The sequence below is a fragment of the Trypanosoma equiperdum genome (genome assembly GCF_001457755.1).
Source record: "Trypanosoma equiperdum strain OVI genome assembly, contig: ctg_1878, whole genome shotgun sequence".
Classification (NCBI taxonomy): domain Eukaryota; phylum Euglenozoa; class Kinetoplastea; order Trypanosomatida; family Trypanosomatidae; genus Trypanosoma; species Trypanosoma equiperdum.
The window spans coordinates 33,051-50,457 of record NW_027123924.1 but is presented as its reverse complement, the minus strand read 5'-3'; the positions used below and the strand labels follow the sequence as shown (position 1 = coordinate 50,457).

At 47.5% G+C, this 17,407-nt stretch overlaps 5 protein-coding genes and 1 pseudogene across 6 annotated transcripts; all 6 read left to right on the top strand.

Moving 5' to 3' along the window:
• Positions 1 to 1,045: 1,045 nt before the first annotated feature.
• TEOVI_000637500 (protein kinase, putative) lies at positions 1,046 to 2,518 on the top strand (the record flags this gene model as incomplete). Its single annotated transcript, XM_067223469.1, has 1 exon — positions 1,046 to 2,518. The coding sequence occupies one exon, from the start codon at positions 1,046 to 1,048 to the stop codon at positions 2,516 to 2,518; it is 1,473 nt and encodes a 490-aa protein (XP_067079570.1).
• Positions 2,519 to 4,062: 1,544 nt separating this feature from the next.
• On the top strand, positions 4,063 to 6,438 carry TEOVI_000637400 (uncharacterized protein; the record flags this gene model as incomplete). Its single annotated transcript, XM_067223468.1, has 1 exon — positions 4,063 to 6,438. The coding sequence occupies one exon, from the start codon at positions 4,063 to 4,065 to the stop codon at positions 6,436 to 6,438; it is 2,376 nt and encodes a 791-aa protein (XP_067079569.1).
• A 375-nt stretch (positions 6,439 to 6,813) lies between these two features.
• On the top strand, positions 6,814 to 9,213 carry TEOVI_000637300 (uncharacterized protein; the record flags this gene model as incomplete). Its single annotated transcript, XM_067223467.1, has 1 exon — positions 6,814 to 9,213. The coding sequence occupies one exon, from the start codon at positions 6,814 to 6,816 to the stop codon at positions 9,211 to 9,213; it is 2,400 nt and encodes a 799-aa protein (XP_067079568.1).
• Positions 9,214 to 10,421: 1,208 nt separating this feature from the next.
• Positions 10,422 to 11,825, top strand: TEOVI_000637200:pseudogene (annotated as a pseudogene). The gene has a single exon. A coding segment is annotated over exon 1 (1,404 nt).
• Positions 11,826 to 12,147: 322 nt separating this feature from the next.
• Positions 12,148 to 14,865, top strand: TEOVI_000637100 (Galactose oxidase, central domain containing protein, putative; the record flags this gene model as incomplete). The annotated part of the gene is made up of 1 exon (XM_067223466.1): positions 12,148 to 14,865. The coding sequence occupies one exon, from the start codon at positions 12,148 to 12,150 to the stop codon at positions 14,863 to 14,865; it is 2,718 nt and encodes a 905-aa protein (XP_067079567.1).
• Positions 14,866 to 15,280: 415 nt separating this feature from the next.
• TEOVI_000637000 (Proteophosphoglycan, putative) lies at positions 15,281 to 17,161 on the top strand (the record flags this gene model as incomplete). The annotated part of the gene is made up of 1 exon (XM_067223465.1): positions 15,281 to 17,161. The coding sequence occupies one exon, from the start codon at positions 15,281 to 15,283 to the stop codon at positions 17,159 to 17,161; it is 1,881 nt and encodes a 626-aa protein (XP_067079566.1).
• Positions 17,162 to 17,407: the final 246 nt, after the last annotated feature.

Sequence of the window (17,407 nt, the reverse complement as noted above, 5' to 3'; positions counted from 1 at the left end):
AGCGTGATGCATGGATGCAGAAAATACAGGAGGTTCTTGGCATTGGTGATGCTGAGTGAACCGTGCCACTCCTGCGCCGCAACGTGTTTACCCTTCCTCGCGTTTGTGAGGGCATATATATACACGCAAATATGCACGGCATATTACTGCCGCATGAAATGCTTTCCTCCTTCATTGGTTCCTTTCTCATGCTGGGTGCAACCCGTATAGTGTGCAATGTGTGTATATATGTAACGCAATGCGCCTTCGTTATTTTATCGTGTTTTCCTTCGCGTTCCTCCGTTAAAGGGAGGGCTATGTCGTCGCTTCAGCCTTAAACTCAAATTCCTTTTAGTTGTTTCCTTTTTTTTTCCTCCGTTCTGTTCGTTTGACGCTCCGTAAAATGTCACTCGGTACGCTGTTTATATTCCCCCTCTTGATGTGTGTCCTTCTCCTGGGAGCGGCGGAGCAGAGTGGAATGGGTTCGTTGTATAGGTGAGTAACGGAGAGACCCCATCGTTTTCTTTAATGTGGGTGCTTTCCTAATGTAGGTGGTGTATTTTTCTTACTTTTTTTCTTATACGCAAATATGTGGGCTACTCCTTTCAGCCCCCTCTATCGTATTCAGTCATGTCTAGCATAAATACTACTGGGGTGAATGTCTTGCGCACCGCGAAACGATACTTCGTCACCAGACGCCAGAGTATAGCGCGAAGGTGACTATATCCGCGCCGGATATTGGTGGAGGTACCGCTGTATACTAGAGAACAGATTGCGGTCGCGTCACCGCAGTTACTGACCACTCACCGTGACTTCCAAAAATAACGTCATGCAGGGCATCTACATCGGTTCTTTCTTTTAGGGGTGTTCTGGTAGTAAGTTATGTTAGCCGTACGCACTTTGGGAGAACAGTTGCCTTTAAATTCTTTTCCATATGCGTACAAAACACACATCTAATTCTCTGTTTTGTTTTGTATTCCTCTGCTACAATATCTTTTTGTCCCTGTCAAGGTTCTGCTAAGCACCTGGAAGTGCTTCCATTAGGGAACATAACACGTAGTTTGGAATGTCGTCAACGGATGCAATGATTGGGCGTGTGTGCCGCACCTTCGGTGAGGCTTTCGCAAAAGACGAAGCCACAGCGAAAGAGCAGAAGAAGAAATATTGGATTAAACGGGTTCTGGGTTCAGGTGCCACCGGTACGGTGTTGTGTGCCAAACGGACGTCCGATGGTGAAACGTTTGCAGTGAAGGTTGTGGACTTGGAAGGTATGAACGAAGGAGACAAAAACCGCGCACAGGCTGAGGTACACTGTTTGATGAACTGTGATTTCTTTTCAATCCTGAAGTGCCATGAGGACTTTGCAAAGAAAGATCCACAGAATGAGGTGAATGTGCTGATGATAGCACTGGTGCTCGACTACGCAAATGCTGGAGACCTCCGGCAGGAAATCAAAAGCCGTGCAAAAACATCACGCGCATTCCGTGAGCATGAGGCTGGGTTGTTGTTCATTCAGGTTCTCCTTGCACTTCATCATGTACACTCGCGGCATATGATCCATCGTGATATCAAGTCAGCGAACATCCTCCTGTGCAGCAACGGCCTAATAAAGCTTGGAGACTTTGGATTCACCAAAATGTATTCTGCGACAGTCTCTGATGATGTTGGAAAGACGTTCTGTGGTACGCCATATTACGTTGCACCGGAGATTTGGCGTCGGAAACCATACAGCAAGAAAGCCGACTTGTTCTCTCTTGGTGTCCTCTTATATGAACTGTTGACACTCAGGCGTCCTTTTGATGGGGAGAGTATGCGTGATGTGATGAATAGAACCCTGAGCGGACAGTACGATCCGTTACCACCTGAAACGAGTCCCGAGATGGCTGAAATTGTTTCCCTTTTGTTGAGCAGTGATCCTAAGCAGCGACCTTGCAGTGGGAAGTTGTTGGATATGCCCATCTGCAAACTGTTTATGTCTGGTTTGCTTGAGATTGTGCAAACACAACCAGCATTTGAAGGTCCACTACGTGACGTGATTCCTTCCGATATCCGTAACATTAAGCAACTACTACGAGCTGAGAAAAGAAGCATTGTAAATCAAATGGATGAATCGTACAGTGCCGCGATATCCACTGCGGTACTGGAGGGTGCAACTTCCTGCAGTGGCCTTGGTGACGTGACACTGTATGAGGGTATAATAAAGAAACAGAGTAGTGACATGTCATGGAAGCGACGATACCTGTGCATCCGTGCTGAGCTCGAGAATGGTGAGGACCTTAGTGTTGGGAAGCTTCCGAAGTTTAAGAGTCTTCACCTTGTGCTTGCCATTTCAAAAGACACTTTGCAACGGCAGTGTATTGCCACTCCATTCACGGACCTGGAGGATGTATTCCCGGTGCCGAGCAAGTATACCGGCTCCAACGCTCCTAACGTGTTCGCTGTTGCTTTCAAGGCAGGGAGGCGTCTTCTTTTTCAAGCCCGCGGCACTCCTGAGCGTGATGCATGGATGCAGAAAATACAGGAGGTTCTTGGATTGTAAAGCTTTATATCTTTTTCCTTTTGAATTTATAATGTTTTATTTTTTGTGACTGTACGGTTTAAGATTTGTTGTTTTCTTTTTCTCTATTTTTTTGTGTTCGCTGCTGGTTAATATTTCTTTTCATTGATTTGTAGTTTTGTTTTTATTTTCGATTATTTGATTTTTTTCTCTTTTTCTGTATTTAAGATGTTCTGGGTTAGAATGTCTGTGGAAAGGCAATGTAATTTTATTTCCCTAAGGGTTGTTGTTTTTCTTTCTCTTTTAGGTTTATCGTTGGTTTTTTCGTTTTATTGTTTGTATTGTTTTTTATTGTCATTCCTGTGATTGAGTTTTTGAAGCCATTGATATGTACCGGCGGTTTAGTTCGGTGATGTGAACGGTGTCTATATGCCGTCATTAATGCTTCATAGTAAATAATATTATTTGTAGGTTTTTCCCCTTATAGATATGTATGGTATGTACTTTTAATTTAGTTTACGTACATAGATGCATGTATGTGTTTATTTGGTGTTGGTGGTATCATAGTAACCATGGGTTGGTGTCATGGTGTATGCTCTCCACCAACTTGTTACCTTTGTCACCTACTTGATTATCATTATTATTATTATCAGCATTCAACGTTTTTGATACGTACGAAATATATATTATATAATACTTAATATACAAAACATATGATATATGTAGAGAGGTATACATCTCCCTCCATATAATGTTTTCCTTTTTATTTTTCTGTACGGGCATTAGGGTATCTAATGGTGCGGTTATTATCTCTTCTTATTGTATGTCCTCTCATCAGCGGCGTTATATGGATGTATATATCCATTTTTTGGTGTATTTTTTTGGCTTCCGTTGTTGCTGCTGTTTCCTTTCTTTCTTTCCTTCTTTTTGTTTTGCAGTAGCCGTAGATGACATGCCAAATGTGCCCGTTAAACCTGCTGTCAGCGGCGCCATTATCGCGGTCGTTGCATTTCCTGTTCTCTAACTGTAATATGTGTGTGGTTGGAATAGTTAGCTGCCTTAGTAACCCATGGTTAAGCCTTTTAGAGGGGAAGCATGTGCATGAAGCCCTTTCAGTTGTACTCTTTTTCTCTTCTTCCTTTCCTTACATAAAGGGATGGCTTCGGTCGTTTGGTTAGTTCCATTGTGATGATGCGCGATATTTTTTTTTTTATTCTTGGGCTTTTCACCTCTTTTTTTTAAAATTCTTAGTTTTCTTTCGGATTAGCGAGACACCATAACGTACCTACCATTCTTCTATTTTTGTTTGAGTCTTTCTCTTTAGCTTTCTTTCTCATGTTGCAATACCTTTTTGGTTTACTATTCCTGAAGCATATAGGGTGTACCTCACCAGCTGTCTCATTATTGCCTTTGGCATTTGCTTTTGTTATTGTCATGAATATGTTACCTTTGAAAGTCGTTTAATAGGGATAGGTTAGTTGATAAAATTTTTTTTAAAAAAAGAGAACTTGTCTCTCCTCATCAGTGAGTAGAGGAATTGTCTGATATAACTGACGCCAAGTAGCGGCATATATATATATTTATATATGGGCGTGCCAGACTTCCTAAAGTTTGTATCCCGCACGGCCCCGGGGGCGCTCTGCCGGTTACCCCGGGACAGTGTTGCAACGCCTCTGTGCTTTGACTTTATTCTAATTGATGCTACAAATGCAGCCCAAACCATTGGTCTTGAGGTGTTGGGGGCGTTCCTTCGTCGTTCCCAAGTGCGGGTGCGTCAAGCTGTTATTTTCGCTGTAGACGGGCAACGGCAGCGCAGTGACACGGCGAGGGCTCAACGGACGCACTCGACAGTGTTGGACACTGATGTGGTCATTCAGCGCTTTGGCAGCGACCTGCAGCGCCATTACGAGCAATGTGGGGGTGAGAGCGTTCCACAAGTCTTAATCAGTGGTCGTCATGTTGCTGGTGAAGCAGATTACAAGATATTGGACATTCAGAGGTTCATTATAATGCAAGTTTTTACCAATGGTGGAAGCGATAAACTACCAACTTTCTGCATGGTATCGGAAGATTCTGACGTTCTCTGTGGCGCTCTTTGTGGTCCTGCACCCCATACAGTTTCCATCGTAACAAAGTTGCGCGACACGATGATTGATATGTGCGTGCTTCGTGTTTCACACGTATTGGCTCATGTTGGCGTATGCATGGAGGCGTTTATTAGCGGCGCGGAGACGAGTGTGGAGGAAGAGAAGGATATGACGGTCGATAGCGGTCCAGTCGGAAGCACCGATAGCATTTTCCATGCCGAACAAATGGAAACGGAGGGAGATGGAGAGGAGCAAATTACTCGCAGGAAGAAGGTTGATGGACCAATGGTCTCGACTGGTGTCCGTGTTGTGTTAGGTGACTCAGATGATGACGATGACCACGCGCAAAGTGAAGGTCTCAGGGATACTCGTAATGGTGGCGGCAATATGGACAATGAACTGCACCCACCGAAAGCAGGTCCATCCACTTGCGTGCCAACCATGGTTTCTCAAGCAGCTGTGGCTGAAATTCTTCAGAACAGCTGTGTGGACATGGTGTTCCTCTTCATTATCGTTATGGGAAACGGAGGCAGTGTACCACCTGTCATCCGTGGCGCAACAAAAGTGGATATTCAGTCATGCTGGAGGGCGTACTGCAAGATGAAATACAATACTGCTGAGTCGGAAAGGGAGAAAGAGATGGGCCGCACGCTGTTTGACCTCAACGGCATCCTTAGTATAAAGGGCCAGCAATCTGATGATATTGCTTCCGTTGTCGTAGATTGTTCCTTTCTGTGCACTTTACTGGATACAGCACAGTATGCAGATGTACAATCGCGCCCAATGACCGATGAAGACAAAGAAAGGGCCTTGTTGTATCTTTCGCATGCCGCTTACGCTGCTCTCCGATACATCGTTGCTTGCAACGTTGGAAGGGTAGCGGCGGGTCGAGTGGACGATACTTTTTTGGACACAAGGAATATTTCAGAGGTGGTTTCCGTTCCTAGTGTTGCGGCTTTTCTGTCAGTGCTCAACCAAACAAAGAAGAGAACGTTGCACTTTCCACTTGTAGGTTCGGCTACAACAGATGTGTTGTCCAGCGCTGCTAAGGGCGTGTCGGCTGTTGAAGAGGCAATAACTGCAGCTAGGATACGGTCCGGTCGTGGGGAAAGTCGAATGGTGCTTCAAACGGACGTTGCGGGCACACTCGCATCCGCCGTTACGGCCTCTGGTGCACAGCGCTGCGTACAGTTATCAAGATTTCTTGCACCATTCACGACAGCGGAGGTGAGTCGCAAGAACATTATGGATTGCCTCAAACATAGTCCGAGAAACTACAGCAAAATTTCCAACAGCGTCGCAGAATTTGGTGGTAGGTTGTCCACGTTTTCTCGGTTGCTCTTGGCATGGCGTCGCACGATTGAGTTGTGTGTACCCACTTTGGGCGCGCTTGCCGGTAAAGAGACCGCCACATCTACACTCGGCGCCGTTGCGGGAGACGAAGGAAAAGGAGTTGCCGCCCTGTCGAGCAGTGGCCTCTTGACTACTGGCAGATCATGTGCAAAAATGTCTTACAGCTTCGAGCTACGTCGCATGGCACCTGTTCTTGTGAGTGAACAAACCAACCACAAAAGCAATGCAGCTACGGACGCTACCCGGAGAGATATACTCTTCAAGGCGTTGCGCATTTCTCACGACTACGTGGAAGCACCACAAATCATTAACTCGAAAAGTAAAGAGCCCGAGCTTTCCTCAAGTGGAGACGTAGATAAAAAATGTCAGCTTGAACGCAAGCGGCACCGTGAAGGTGAAACACTCATTTCAGAGCGTGAAGGTGCCAGTGCTCCCGGAAAGCGGCACAGAACACAATCGGTTAAAGACGTCATACGGTCGAAAGGTAAGAATAAAAAAGTAAAACGGAAAAAACTTTCCTGAGTGTAGGGTACGGATGTTTTAACGGCGCCCTTTCCATTTGTTATCAACACCATGGGGGAAGTGTGTGTGTTGGGCGGAGGGGGTGGAAATTAACGTGTAAATGTACGGTTATTATTATTATTATTTTCACTGACAACACCGCTTCATTTGTGGCTGCGTTGTGCGGTCGTACCTTAATTCCTTGGTGAAGTGTTACCGTCATTTTCTTTGTTCGTGTTTTTCCTTAGTGATTACAGTTTTGGAAAGCTACGCTGTTTGAGAGGATTACACATCCCTCAGTGTTGGCGCTTTTGGTGCATCTCGACTGCGTAACCCGTTGCGGTGGCCGTGTTTCATTTTATATCGCATAAAAAGACAGTGAAGGAGGGTTACCGGATGGGGATTCAAACGATGTCAGAAGATGATTCATCCACGTATTGTTCGAGGGAAACTGGTGCGTCAACACCGGACACGCCTCCCCCACCGCGGGGCGCGGTTGCCGTACAGGATCAAGTGTCTCCCGTAATGGTGCTTCCCTCGCTCGCTCCGTCACCGCACAGCAACAGGTTTCATGACGTCACCCAAGATAGGGTTGAGGGAGCGAGTGTGGAAGAAATATTTGAATGTGTGAACGATTCCGTACCAGCTCCAACGGTGAGAGTGCTCGGCGATGAATTCTCCACGTTTGACCAAAAGCATGAGCGCTCAAATAAGACTTCTGACTCCAATGTTGCTGGCCGGAGTAAACCTCTCAATGGCAAGGGTGGCACCCTGCCTACGAGTGCAGAGGTTGAGAAGCCCTTCGAGATAAATAAACATGCTGTTGGCAATATCAGTTCTGTTGTTGCTGTCGATGATGATGATCGTGCGTCATCCATTAAATTCACTTTTGTCGATGGTGAGTCAGTGTTGTCCAGGTCTCCAACCACGACAAGTATTGTGTTTGAGGTTGAACCATCCTCTAACATGCGAGGCACATCAGCCTCCTCTCTCCTGAGCCCCAATCGTAGTAAGTTGTCTACCGACACCGCAGATGGAGCACCCCTCAATTCATGTCGACCGGCAGAAGCGGTCCGTCATGGCACACCCGCTTCATCCGGGTTGGCAAATGAGCGTCGCAGAGCTGGGAGCGCGACACCCATCAAACGCTCTTCCGTGAAATCTTGTTTTTTCGAGCATGAAGTCCAAGAGCAACGTGGGCTCCGAGGTAACAGGTGCTCATCTGCGTCGAGCCTTGACAGCAGACGAGGACCTGGCGGCAGGCACTCATCGCGGAGCCGACGAAGCGGGAGTGGTAGTGTGACACCACTGAGTGGAAGAAGAGAAGGGATACGCAGTGCCTCACGAACCGACGGTGGTCGTAGGAGTTACGGCTCGCATCGAAGTGAAGGACGCTATACGAATTCCGATGCGAGTAGTTATTCTCGTGGTAGAGCGGGTGACTGGAAGCCAAGATATTATAACAATGAGCCACCTTCGTCTAACACGGGAAGTCGACGACCAAGCCCCCATACGCAGCTCGATACGCCACATTCGCAACGTAGCAGATGCCTTCTAGCATCCCCTAGATATTCGGATTTGACAGTGTCGCAGCACTATCTGATGGGAACGAATCCTAACGTCTCCCATGCTACCAGCCCTGCACTAGAGATGTTTAAAGTGCACCGGTCGTCGTGCTCACCGATGCGAGTGCGCCAAAAAAAGCGTCAGGAGTTACTAGCGAAAATAGAGAAGGAACTTACGGCGGTACGTGACGAGATGCAGTCACTCGACGTGGAGCTGGAGCAGGCAATGTTGAGTGATCCGCACGTGCGGTTGTATCACATGAACAATCGGCGTGATCGTGATGAGCGTCGTTCCCGTTTGCTTCTTTACCTGAACCTAGAAAATGCCAGAAACCAATTGCTCAGTGAAGACGATGAGACTGAGGAGCGGCGTCTCCGGCGGCGAAGGGAGGTGGAGCGGAAACGTAGTGAACTGTTTGAGCGGTTGCACCAACAGAGCTCCGCCCGACGTCATAGTAGTCAGGGAAGTACGCCAAGGAGACGTAGGACACCTTCGTCGAGCTTCGATGATGGTTTACACGAGCGTCTGTACAGCGATGCGGCAAAATTTAGGGAATGGCATGAGGAACGACGTCAACGCGCTCGACAAGAAAGGGAACAGATGGAGCTGGAGGAACTCTTGTTTACCCGAGTTCTCCGGAAGGTGGGCCTTGATAGCTCCGAACGCATGCTCACGCCTCAGGAAGAGGAGGAATGCGCCGCGGTATTGTGTACCAAACTCCTCGATGACCCAGAAAAGCTACAAGAATATATTCGTCCGAAGCGACTAAATAGGGAACAAGAGGAGTTGCTTAATGCCCGCCTTGCGCGGCGTAGTGAAATCAATCTTAATGCTATACGCAACCAAATGGAGGTAGCGCAGATGGCTGAGTGCACTTTCAGGCCGCGGACAAACTCGCCTCAGAGTAGGAACCGCCAGGAGGCGATTCTTAGCATAAATAAGCCTACGGCGGCGTCGATTAGAAGGAAAAAGGCAAATGTTGAGAGTGGATCTTCAACGCGGCCACCTTCGCGTCGCGGCCACTCCATTCCCAGAAATCGAACGTGTGAGAAGCTTTACAATTCTGCTAAGAAGAGTGAGGATCGTCTCAGTGCCTTGAAAGTGTCGTCAGAGAGTATGAAGAAACTTCAACTGTTAAAGAGTAAGCTAAAAGAAGACCATCACTTCCGGCGCCGGGCTGAGTTGGATCCGTCCTTGGCACAGAGGTACATGGACTCGTTGGTTGTATAGGTTTTTTTTTCCGTTGATTCGTATGTGGAGATATAAACACTCGCTTGTTATATCACCATAGAAGATACATAGATTGGAAATGCATACGGATGAGAATATGTGGTGGTGTATGTTGGGATTAGTTGTGATGGCGGGTGGAGCAGAAGGGGAATTGAAGCGGGGATTTTAAAAAGAAAACAAAAACAAAAGAGAACAAAAGGTCCCTTCGCTCTCCTTCTCCATTCCACGTCTTCGTGCAGTGAAAAAAAAAGGGTAACAGAACTGAAGGAAAGTGATAACTTTTTCCTTTCGTGTGTACACAAATGGCGACAGCCTTTCACGTTTTGTCGTGTCTTTGTCAATTTGGTTGACCATTATATTGGTACTTGTTGTGTCACTTTTTTTTTCTGTAGTTTAGTTTCGTTTATTTGTTGTTAACTGTTCCCTTGTCCCCGACACAGATTTATAAGTACTTACATAAATACTTAAATATATATATATATGCAGTGTTACGCAACAAGGTGGTCATGGGGGATGCCATATTTTTGTGCTTGATTTGTTTATGTGTTAGAGATCATTAATATCACCGGTATTGAAATAATAAAAAAAGGGGGGGAGGAGTCACTGGAAAAGGGGAAAAGAAAACCGCATTGAGTTGTAGCGCCGATGCCGGTAGTGGTACCAGTGAACGGTTTGTTTGTTTGTGTGAGTGTTTGTGCGTGTTGTGCTCGGTGGCGGGGTTGACCGGCGCCGTTGCTCTTCCGCTTTTCCTGTTGCTTTGTTACTGCTGATGCTGCGATCCCTTAGAATAGTTGGGAGCGGTTGTGATTGAGATTTAAAGTGGTGCTGTAATAGATCCTTGGATAAGTGCGAAGGAAAAAAAAAAAAGAATACCAGAAAAGAAACATCCTCCTAGATACCATAAATTATTTATTTGTTTGTGCACTGAACATATTCGGTGTGATTACTAAGAAAAAAAGGGATTGCTCAGTGAATTTTTTTTGTTGGATCTCACGTGACGGGTTTTGTGCTGCTGGGCGACATGATCGAGTGAATTGTCAGTTGTTGCTTCCACGTGCTGATTCTCCACTTCTCGATCGTGCTCTTATTTCCTCTTCCTTCTCTTTTTGATGCGTTAACTCTTGCACTGCGTATGTTGCCATGCGTGAGGTGCTGCTGTCCACCACGGTAGCAACAGGGGAGGAGGAGGGAGAAAAGAGGAGTCGAGGATGTCTTTTTACCGTACAAAAAAGGTTATAACCAACTCCCTCTTTAGTGATTCTTCATGGTATTGTACATTTCGTTTCAGAAACCCAATGACATCCCAGCGCCGCAGCTGCCATGAGGGGATTCCCTCGGGCCGTGTGACGGGGAATTCAGTTACGCCGCTCTCGGAGATGCGAGAGAATAACGCGATTGGCGTGGAGGCTGTAGGGAAGGAGCGCAAGCGACCTGACGCCATGACCGTTCTGTCGAATGTTTTCCGCACGAACCCGGCAGCCCTTCGTTTACATCGGGAGTTAACCATATGTATCGCTAATGGTGAGACAGAACGGGCTTCTGACCTCGCTTCTGTACTGGCTGGGTTAGTGAAGAGGACAACTCGTTTGGATGATATCGAACAAAAATGTGCCGAAGAGGGCGGACGCAGTAAAGTACCCAATGACCCCGTGCCGGTGGTGGGTGAGGAAACTGTTGAGTTTTTAACCAGCAATGTTGTTCGGGGGGTTTCTTCCCAGAGTCGTTTGGAGAGTATTGAGATACTCCACAATGATGCACCAGGCGCCCCATATTTGGGAGAGAAAGTGGCAGAAGCAGCGGAAGTAAAGGACAGTGAGCCCCTCCCGTTTTGGAAAAATCCTGACGCTTTACGATTGACACTGCTTGAGTCCGCTTTCGAAATGGCTCTCGCCGACGACAACGAAAATCCACTGCAGCCAGGGAGCGTCGAAGCGGATTGCCTTGAAAAAGAGCGCATGGAAATTTTGGATGCATATCTGAAGCGCGAAGGGAAGCGTTGGGAGTTGCAGAAGGCTGCTGTTGCGCGTGCTATAGTGGCAACGGTGAAAGACTTGGGTGTGGTTCCGGAGGACATACATGCTGCTCTGCAAGCGGAAGGTGAATTACGTTTAAATGGCAGCGACAAGCGTTTTAATGTTCTCAAGCATTGCAACATCATTGTGCGTGGTGAGGTACCGGAAGTAATGGAATTGCAGATGAAGGGCACTGCTACGCGTAATGTAGAAGCATCTGTATCGCAAGAACTTGATGTTCTGATCAATCGTATGAGTAGCACAGGGACACCACTATCTCAACGTGATAAAGACTTGGCACTGTTTGAGTTAGTGATGTCAAAGAGCAAAATGCGCTACGTCGTGGGTTTGCATCGTGAACTTCAAGTTGCGCTCGATACCGCTCCAGCATTAAGGAAGTTGGCTGTTGAGCACCGTGCCGAATCCGGTTCGGTGCTGTTTGTCGAGAGGGCTCTTAAAATGCTTAACAAAGTTGCCCCCGACGGGAGTGAGACAACAGCTGAGGATGTCGAATGCATCGATACGATTTCCACCCCAGTTCTGCCCTTTACATTCATGCTCAAAATGTGTCTATGGTTCGAGGCCCCTGTAGCTATGTGAACAGAAAATTTTCAAGGAAATGAAAGATCTGTCGATTTGGGTCTCCTCCTCCTCCTCGAAGACTAGCGTTCGGGCACGATGAAATTATTCACGACTGATGGAAGTTTTTAAATAATGTTATGTGGTTGTGCTTGGGTTGGATATCCAACGGTGTCGTCATTTTGCTTTGGTTTCGTTCGACCTTTTGGACTGTACACGAACTCTTGCAGTCGCATTCACTTTTGTTTCCTTTTCTTGCACTTGTCGTTGTTTCAGGGAGTGTGTGATGGTACATAGCGTAAAAGCGAATAGTTACTAATTTGGTGTTGTTTATTGTATTACCATGCAAAGGGTAGGTAGTGAAAGGGAAGGAAGAAGGGGATCATACATTAGTTCCCACTCCAATGAAGCGGATGCCGCTAAGGCTGAAAGTGGTCACCTAACCGCCTTTCGAGCGGCAACCCTTCCGGAGCCAAAAACTTGGCTTCAACGCACAGGTCATACGATCGTTGTGTATAAGTCAAACATGTTTCTTTTTGGTGGCACGGGTCCCAACAGCACATACTCGTCTTCTATTTTTTGCAATGAGAAGATGACTCTGCAGTGGAAAGAGTGCCGGGGTGTGGGTGTTGTGCCAACTGGACGAGCGAATCACACATCCGTTTTGGTAGAAAACAAAATGTTTGTCTTCGGAGGACATCGGGAGCTGGAAGTGTTTGACGAACTTTACATTGTCAACCTAGATAGTATGCGGTGGGAGAAAGTTAGTTACGAACACGTACAAGGACCGGGGCCTGTGTTTTCGCATGCGGCTGTATTTATCCCCCCAACTCAAGCGATGATCGTCATAGGTGGTTTTCATCAGCGGAAGCACAACACATATATTGCTCATTCGTTTGACATTCGTAGTCGCACATGGACAGGAATTCATGGACCAAGTTCGGTGAATCCACTTCACTTGCAGTTGGTAAATGCGGTGTATCATCATCAGTCTATTTCACTGATTGTCGTTGGCATGTCGATGAAGAGCTGTGGGTCCCCTAGATTTGCAGACACGCCTTCCATCTTTGCAATGAACATCTACTCCTGCTTCTGGACAGAGTTGACAACGGCAGTCTCGCCCAGCAGCCCCATAGCTTTTCGCATGCCCCTTGTCTGGGAGCACTTTTTAGAGGAACACATTAGCGTTGGTGGAATATACGACGAACGGCGCCAGGAGTTTTATTTCCCAATTATGATGGCACCGATTGAGGGTGCGTTGGTTCATCAGCACTTTGATCGTCGACCCTCATCCGCCACCTCAGTGACAGGTCAGCAATCCTCCCGATCTATCCTGAGGAGCGCTAGCACTGTGAGAGAACCTGAGGGAGACGGAAAGGTAAAGTTTGATAGCTGTGCCGTCTTTCGCCTCCAGCTTCGAACCATGACTTGGTCACTCACCCCAGTAGTAATTCCCAAGCGAGTCGTTAACAGCCTTTTGGCGTACCGTGCTGAAGTTCGTAGTGGGAAAGGTGGGAAGAGGGCGTCGTCTCGCATGAGACGGAGGGCAACAAACGATAAGAAGGCCTCATCGGTTACAGCATTATTTTCCTCCAACGGAGTTTCCGTGTATCAACGGAAATATGCATATGCCTGCATCAGCTCCTCAGCTTTACGGAAATCTGGCGGTGATCAGAAACATATTTTAATGCATGGTGGCTTGTTTGATGAGTGCATTGCACTCCTACTGGCTCCGGTTTTTCATGACAACCCGATGGATTCTGCCTCGCTTGACTCTGTCAGTCTGTTGAATGCGTCAGTTTACTCTACTCTGACTGTGCTGACAACAGATAATGTAAATTCTGGCAAGTCGGCGTATGAATTTTCTCGGTCAGATTATAGCGATGCCGAAACTAAAGCAACGGAAGCAGCATCAAGCTCGACAGGGGGCAATGGATCGATGCCGCCCCCAAGTACAGAAGAAAATAGAGACGTTAGTGTTACATCGTTACATCTGAGGCGCAGAAGCAGCGATGTGCACAACTCAAGGGCGTTTCCATCACCCCGAGTTGTTGACAGCAAGGACCATTTCGCCCTCTTGTACCATCCCAACAATGCAATGAATAAACCTCAACACCTACCGGATGCAAACTATCCGGTAGCAGTCCTCCGTAGTGAGAAGGAGGTGCGTTCGTGGGCGGAGGATTTCTACCAAGACACAAGGGACAAGGTTATTGAGAATGTGTTGGCGCTACGGGAAAAGGACAAAAAAGAGCGTAAGCAGTTTTCGAGATCACGGAAGGCGCAGAAATCGTCTTCTGTAGGAGGATCCGACGAGGACGTATTCACTGATGACGACTCGAGCGAATCAAAGGGGCTGAGTGACGGAAAGGTTGTCGAGAAAGCGCAGTCGCCCAGACAAGGTAGAGGGCTATTTGGAATTATTCGACCAAATGTTCCTGTTATCCCAAGAGACTTCTTTTACGAAAAAAATCTGGACGTCTTCGCTCTGCGTGAGCACTGGTGCTACGACTTGCAGCATCGTGAGAAGAAGCAAAATACCAGCCAGCACTCAAGGATAGACGCAATTAGCAGGGTCAACATGAAGGTAAGGCGGCTTCCAGAGAACAATCGTCTCCCGCTCGAGGTGTTTGGGCAAGCTTCGGTTGAAAATATTTCAGGGGCCGCATCACTCGCTGCGTATCTGTTGATGGAGGCAGCTCTTGCACGCTGTGAAGATGATACAGCCAAGTCGCGGCGGCAGCGAACACTTATACGTTGGCGCTACCTTCGTGTGATGGTATTAAACGGTGAGGCGAGCTCTATCATGTACTTTGTCAACGCAGAGGCAAACAGGGGAAGTGGTGTAAATGTTTCCACCACATCGAAGGTTGTCCTTGGGCCAGAGTTGTACGTCAAAGGCCCTAACCCTAAAAAGGTGCCTACACGCCCCGTTCCTTACACAATTCCCCAGCTCCCCAGTATTACATTACGTGCAGCGGAGGTAACCCCTAGCGGGTACACCTTGTATCGGTATGCACCCGTTCCTGGTAGCGGGGGGAGAAGGTCAAAGAATCATTGAGATTTGCATTTTTTTCTCTTTTCTTTAGCATAACTATAGTGTATATTGATGTATTTATTTCCGGTTTATTTTCGACTGAAGTGTACGTAGAAAACGCTCTATTCTGTGTGTGCTAAACATGATGGAACAAACAGTGAAATGGACAGCGAAGCACCGGTTGTGAAAGGAATTTACCTAGCAACGGAGTCATTTTTTTTGACCCTTTCTTTCCATTTTTGTAATTTTTTGAAACTTTTCCTTCATGTAAGGTTCTACCAATACTTCAAGGATATCGGCACTGTGTACTCACCGCAATTTTAGGGTTCGTGTTGAGAAGGTGGGGGTTTTACTTGCTTAAAGTAGTCAGTCAAGTATATAAACATATATATATATATCATATTTTAAATACACAATCCGTTGTTCAACTCGACCCAGCATGCTCCAGAGCAAAGTTGTGGGTGCGCAGGCGCGTGGGGCCGGCGCGCAGCCATACCAGGCTGTGAACGGAAATTTGGACAAACATAATAACCCAATGTCTTTGTCGTTGAAAGAACACAAACGGCGACTGAGATCTTTGCTCCATCCGTCACATAGTGGCTCCTCAGATTCTTCATACCCCGCTGCATCGAAGTTTTCACTTCCTGACCGATCAGCACAAGCGTCGGTGCGCCCTTCGCCACGTATAAGGTCATATCGTATGCAAACTGGAAATACTGTGTCGCCAGTGAATTCTTCCACGCCGTCAGCTGTGAGACGCCAGAGGAGTAACATAAGCTCCACGTGTCTTACGCCTGGAAGATGTTCTCCGCGTCGCGCTTTGGGCGGAAAGCGGCGACCCCCCGAAGACACCTTTAACACTTTTGCGACATACGATCGAGTACTACAGTTCACCCTACTGCACAGCGGCAGATTCCACAGCAAAACTACGAATGGCGACAGTGCTGAGCAAGAATCAACAGCTACGAGGTCTCAACAGGATTCACAGCAGCTTTCTGCTATTTCAAAGACTCCCAAGGATCAAGCTACGCCTCCAGAACAACCTGTGCTCCACCGCGCCCGTAGCGTATTCGTGGATCGGCCCCTTAATGGAACGGAAGATGCAGCAGTGCCCGGGTTGCGGTCGTTTATCTCCACCATGGCGACCCCACGCCCCGAAGGTGGCCAGGCACCTTTATTTTCCGCAAGGGGTCGTTACTTTAAGTCACCTGTGAGGACAAGGGGTGGAAATGCACCAAAATCCGGTGACGCGGCGGAGACAGAAGACGTTGTGCCAGCTACAATTGTCTTCAAACTGGACGCAGCATTAGCCAAACTATGTGAAAGTAAGGAGGCAGAGGTTATGCGGGAAGAAAATGGCGCGCCTATGGGGCAGGAGGGTACATCACTTAATGGTGTGGATGGAGAGTTTTGCCAAAAACATTCATATCATGATTCAAGATCGGAAGATTTGTCGTGCTCGGCCGTAGGCGGGGCGTTACGTCCTGGCGAGAACGGTGTTGCTTTCGACGGGAAGTTGGGTGCAGTGGAGCGGAACTCTCTGCGAAAAGTCGTGTCGTCCGGCTCACATTTAAAGAGCGCGTTGAAGCCCCCAAAAGCGGATATCACGCGATCACAGGTGCTTTCATCAGATGGATCATGTCTGACCCCTGCAAATTCTCTGGCTGATATTCCCTCTGCTGCGAAGAATTTACCTTCACCGACGACTGTACGCCCACGGCCTCGTCAGTTAAAGTTACCTTCAACTCTAGTAGATTCGAAGGCGAGTGTAAGCGAGGAAGCTAATAATGTGTCAAGCGACAGGCCCGTCGGCAAGTTGGTGAGGTTTTCGGATGCTGAGAACATTGGACACGCCATCATGAAGGAATCGCCGCGTACGCCGTTGCGAAGAGGAGTGGGGCGGTCGACGCTGCCGGCAACACCGTCTCAGAAAATGACACCTAAAACGAGGCGCCGTGATAAGTTGCTTCCCACCCAAGATTATACGGAGGGCCAATTGATATGTGTGTCTTCAAGCAGGCGGAAGAAATCAGGACATACCGTCCAAAAAGGGGGTCTGGTCAGTTCGACAGAAGCCTCAGCGGTCACTAAGGTGAAAACATTGCCTTCGGGGAATGGTGAGGTGAAACCAACCGAAGATGTAACCTCGAAAGTCGTTTCTGACTTCAACCAGGTCGAAAAAGTCACACCAGATGGGGGAAAGGGCTCAAACATAACCAGTTCTCGAAAGTCTGCCTCTCTCGATTCAAGCGTGACGGCAAAGAGTTCTATCCAACTAGGCGTGGCGCCAACCAACGAGCAAGCGCCAACTGAAAGCTAGAATTGACTTTTGCACTGTTTCTAACATTATTGTAGCGTGGAAATACGTTTTCACTTTTTGTTGGTGTAGATGGTGAGTCACAAGTGAAGAAACATTTTTTTTTCCTTCTTAAGGTGGGGTATTGGGAGTGACGCGCGGAGGATTTCGCCACCATGAGGGCTGTGAATCGCAATAAAGGGGTAAGGGTTGCAGTGGAGAATGAAAAAGGAGAAACCACATGCAACTACGCTGATCCAGACGTGAGGA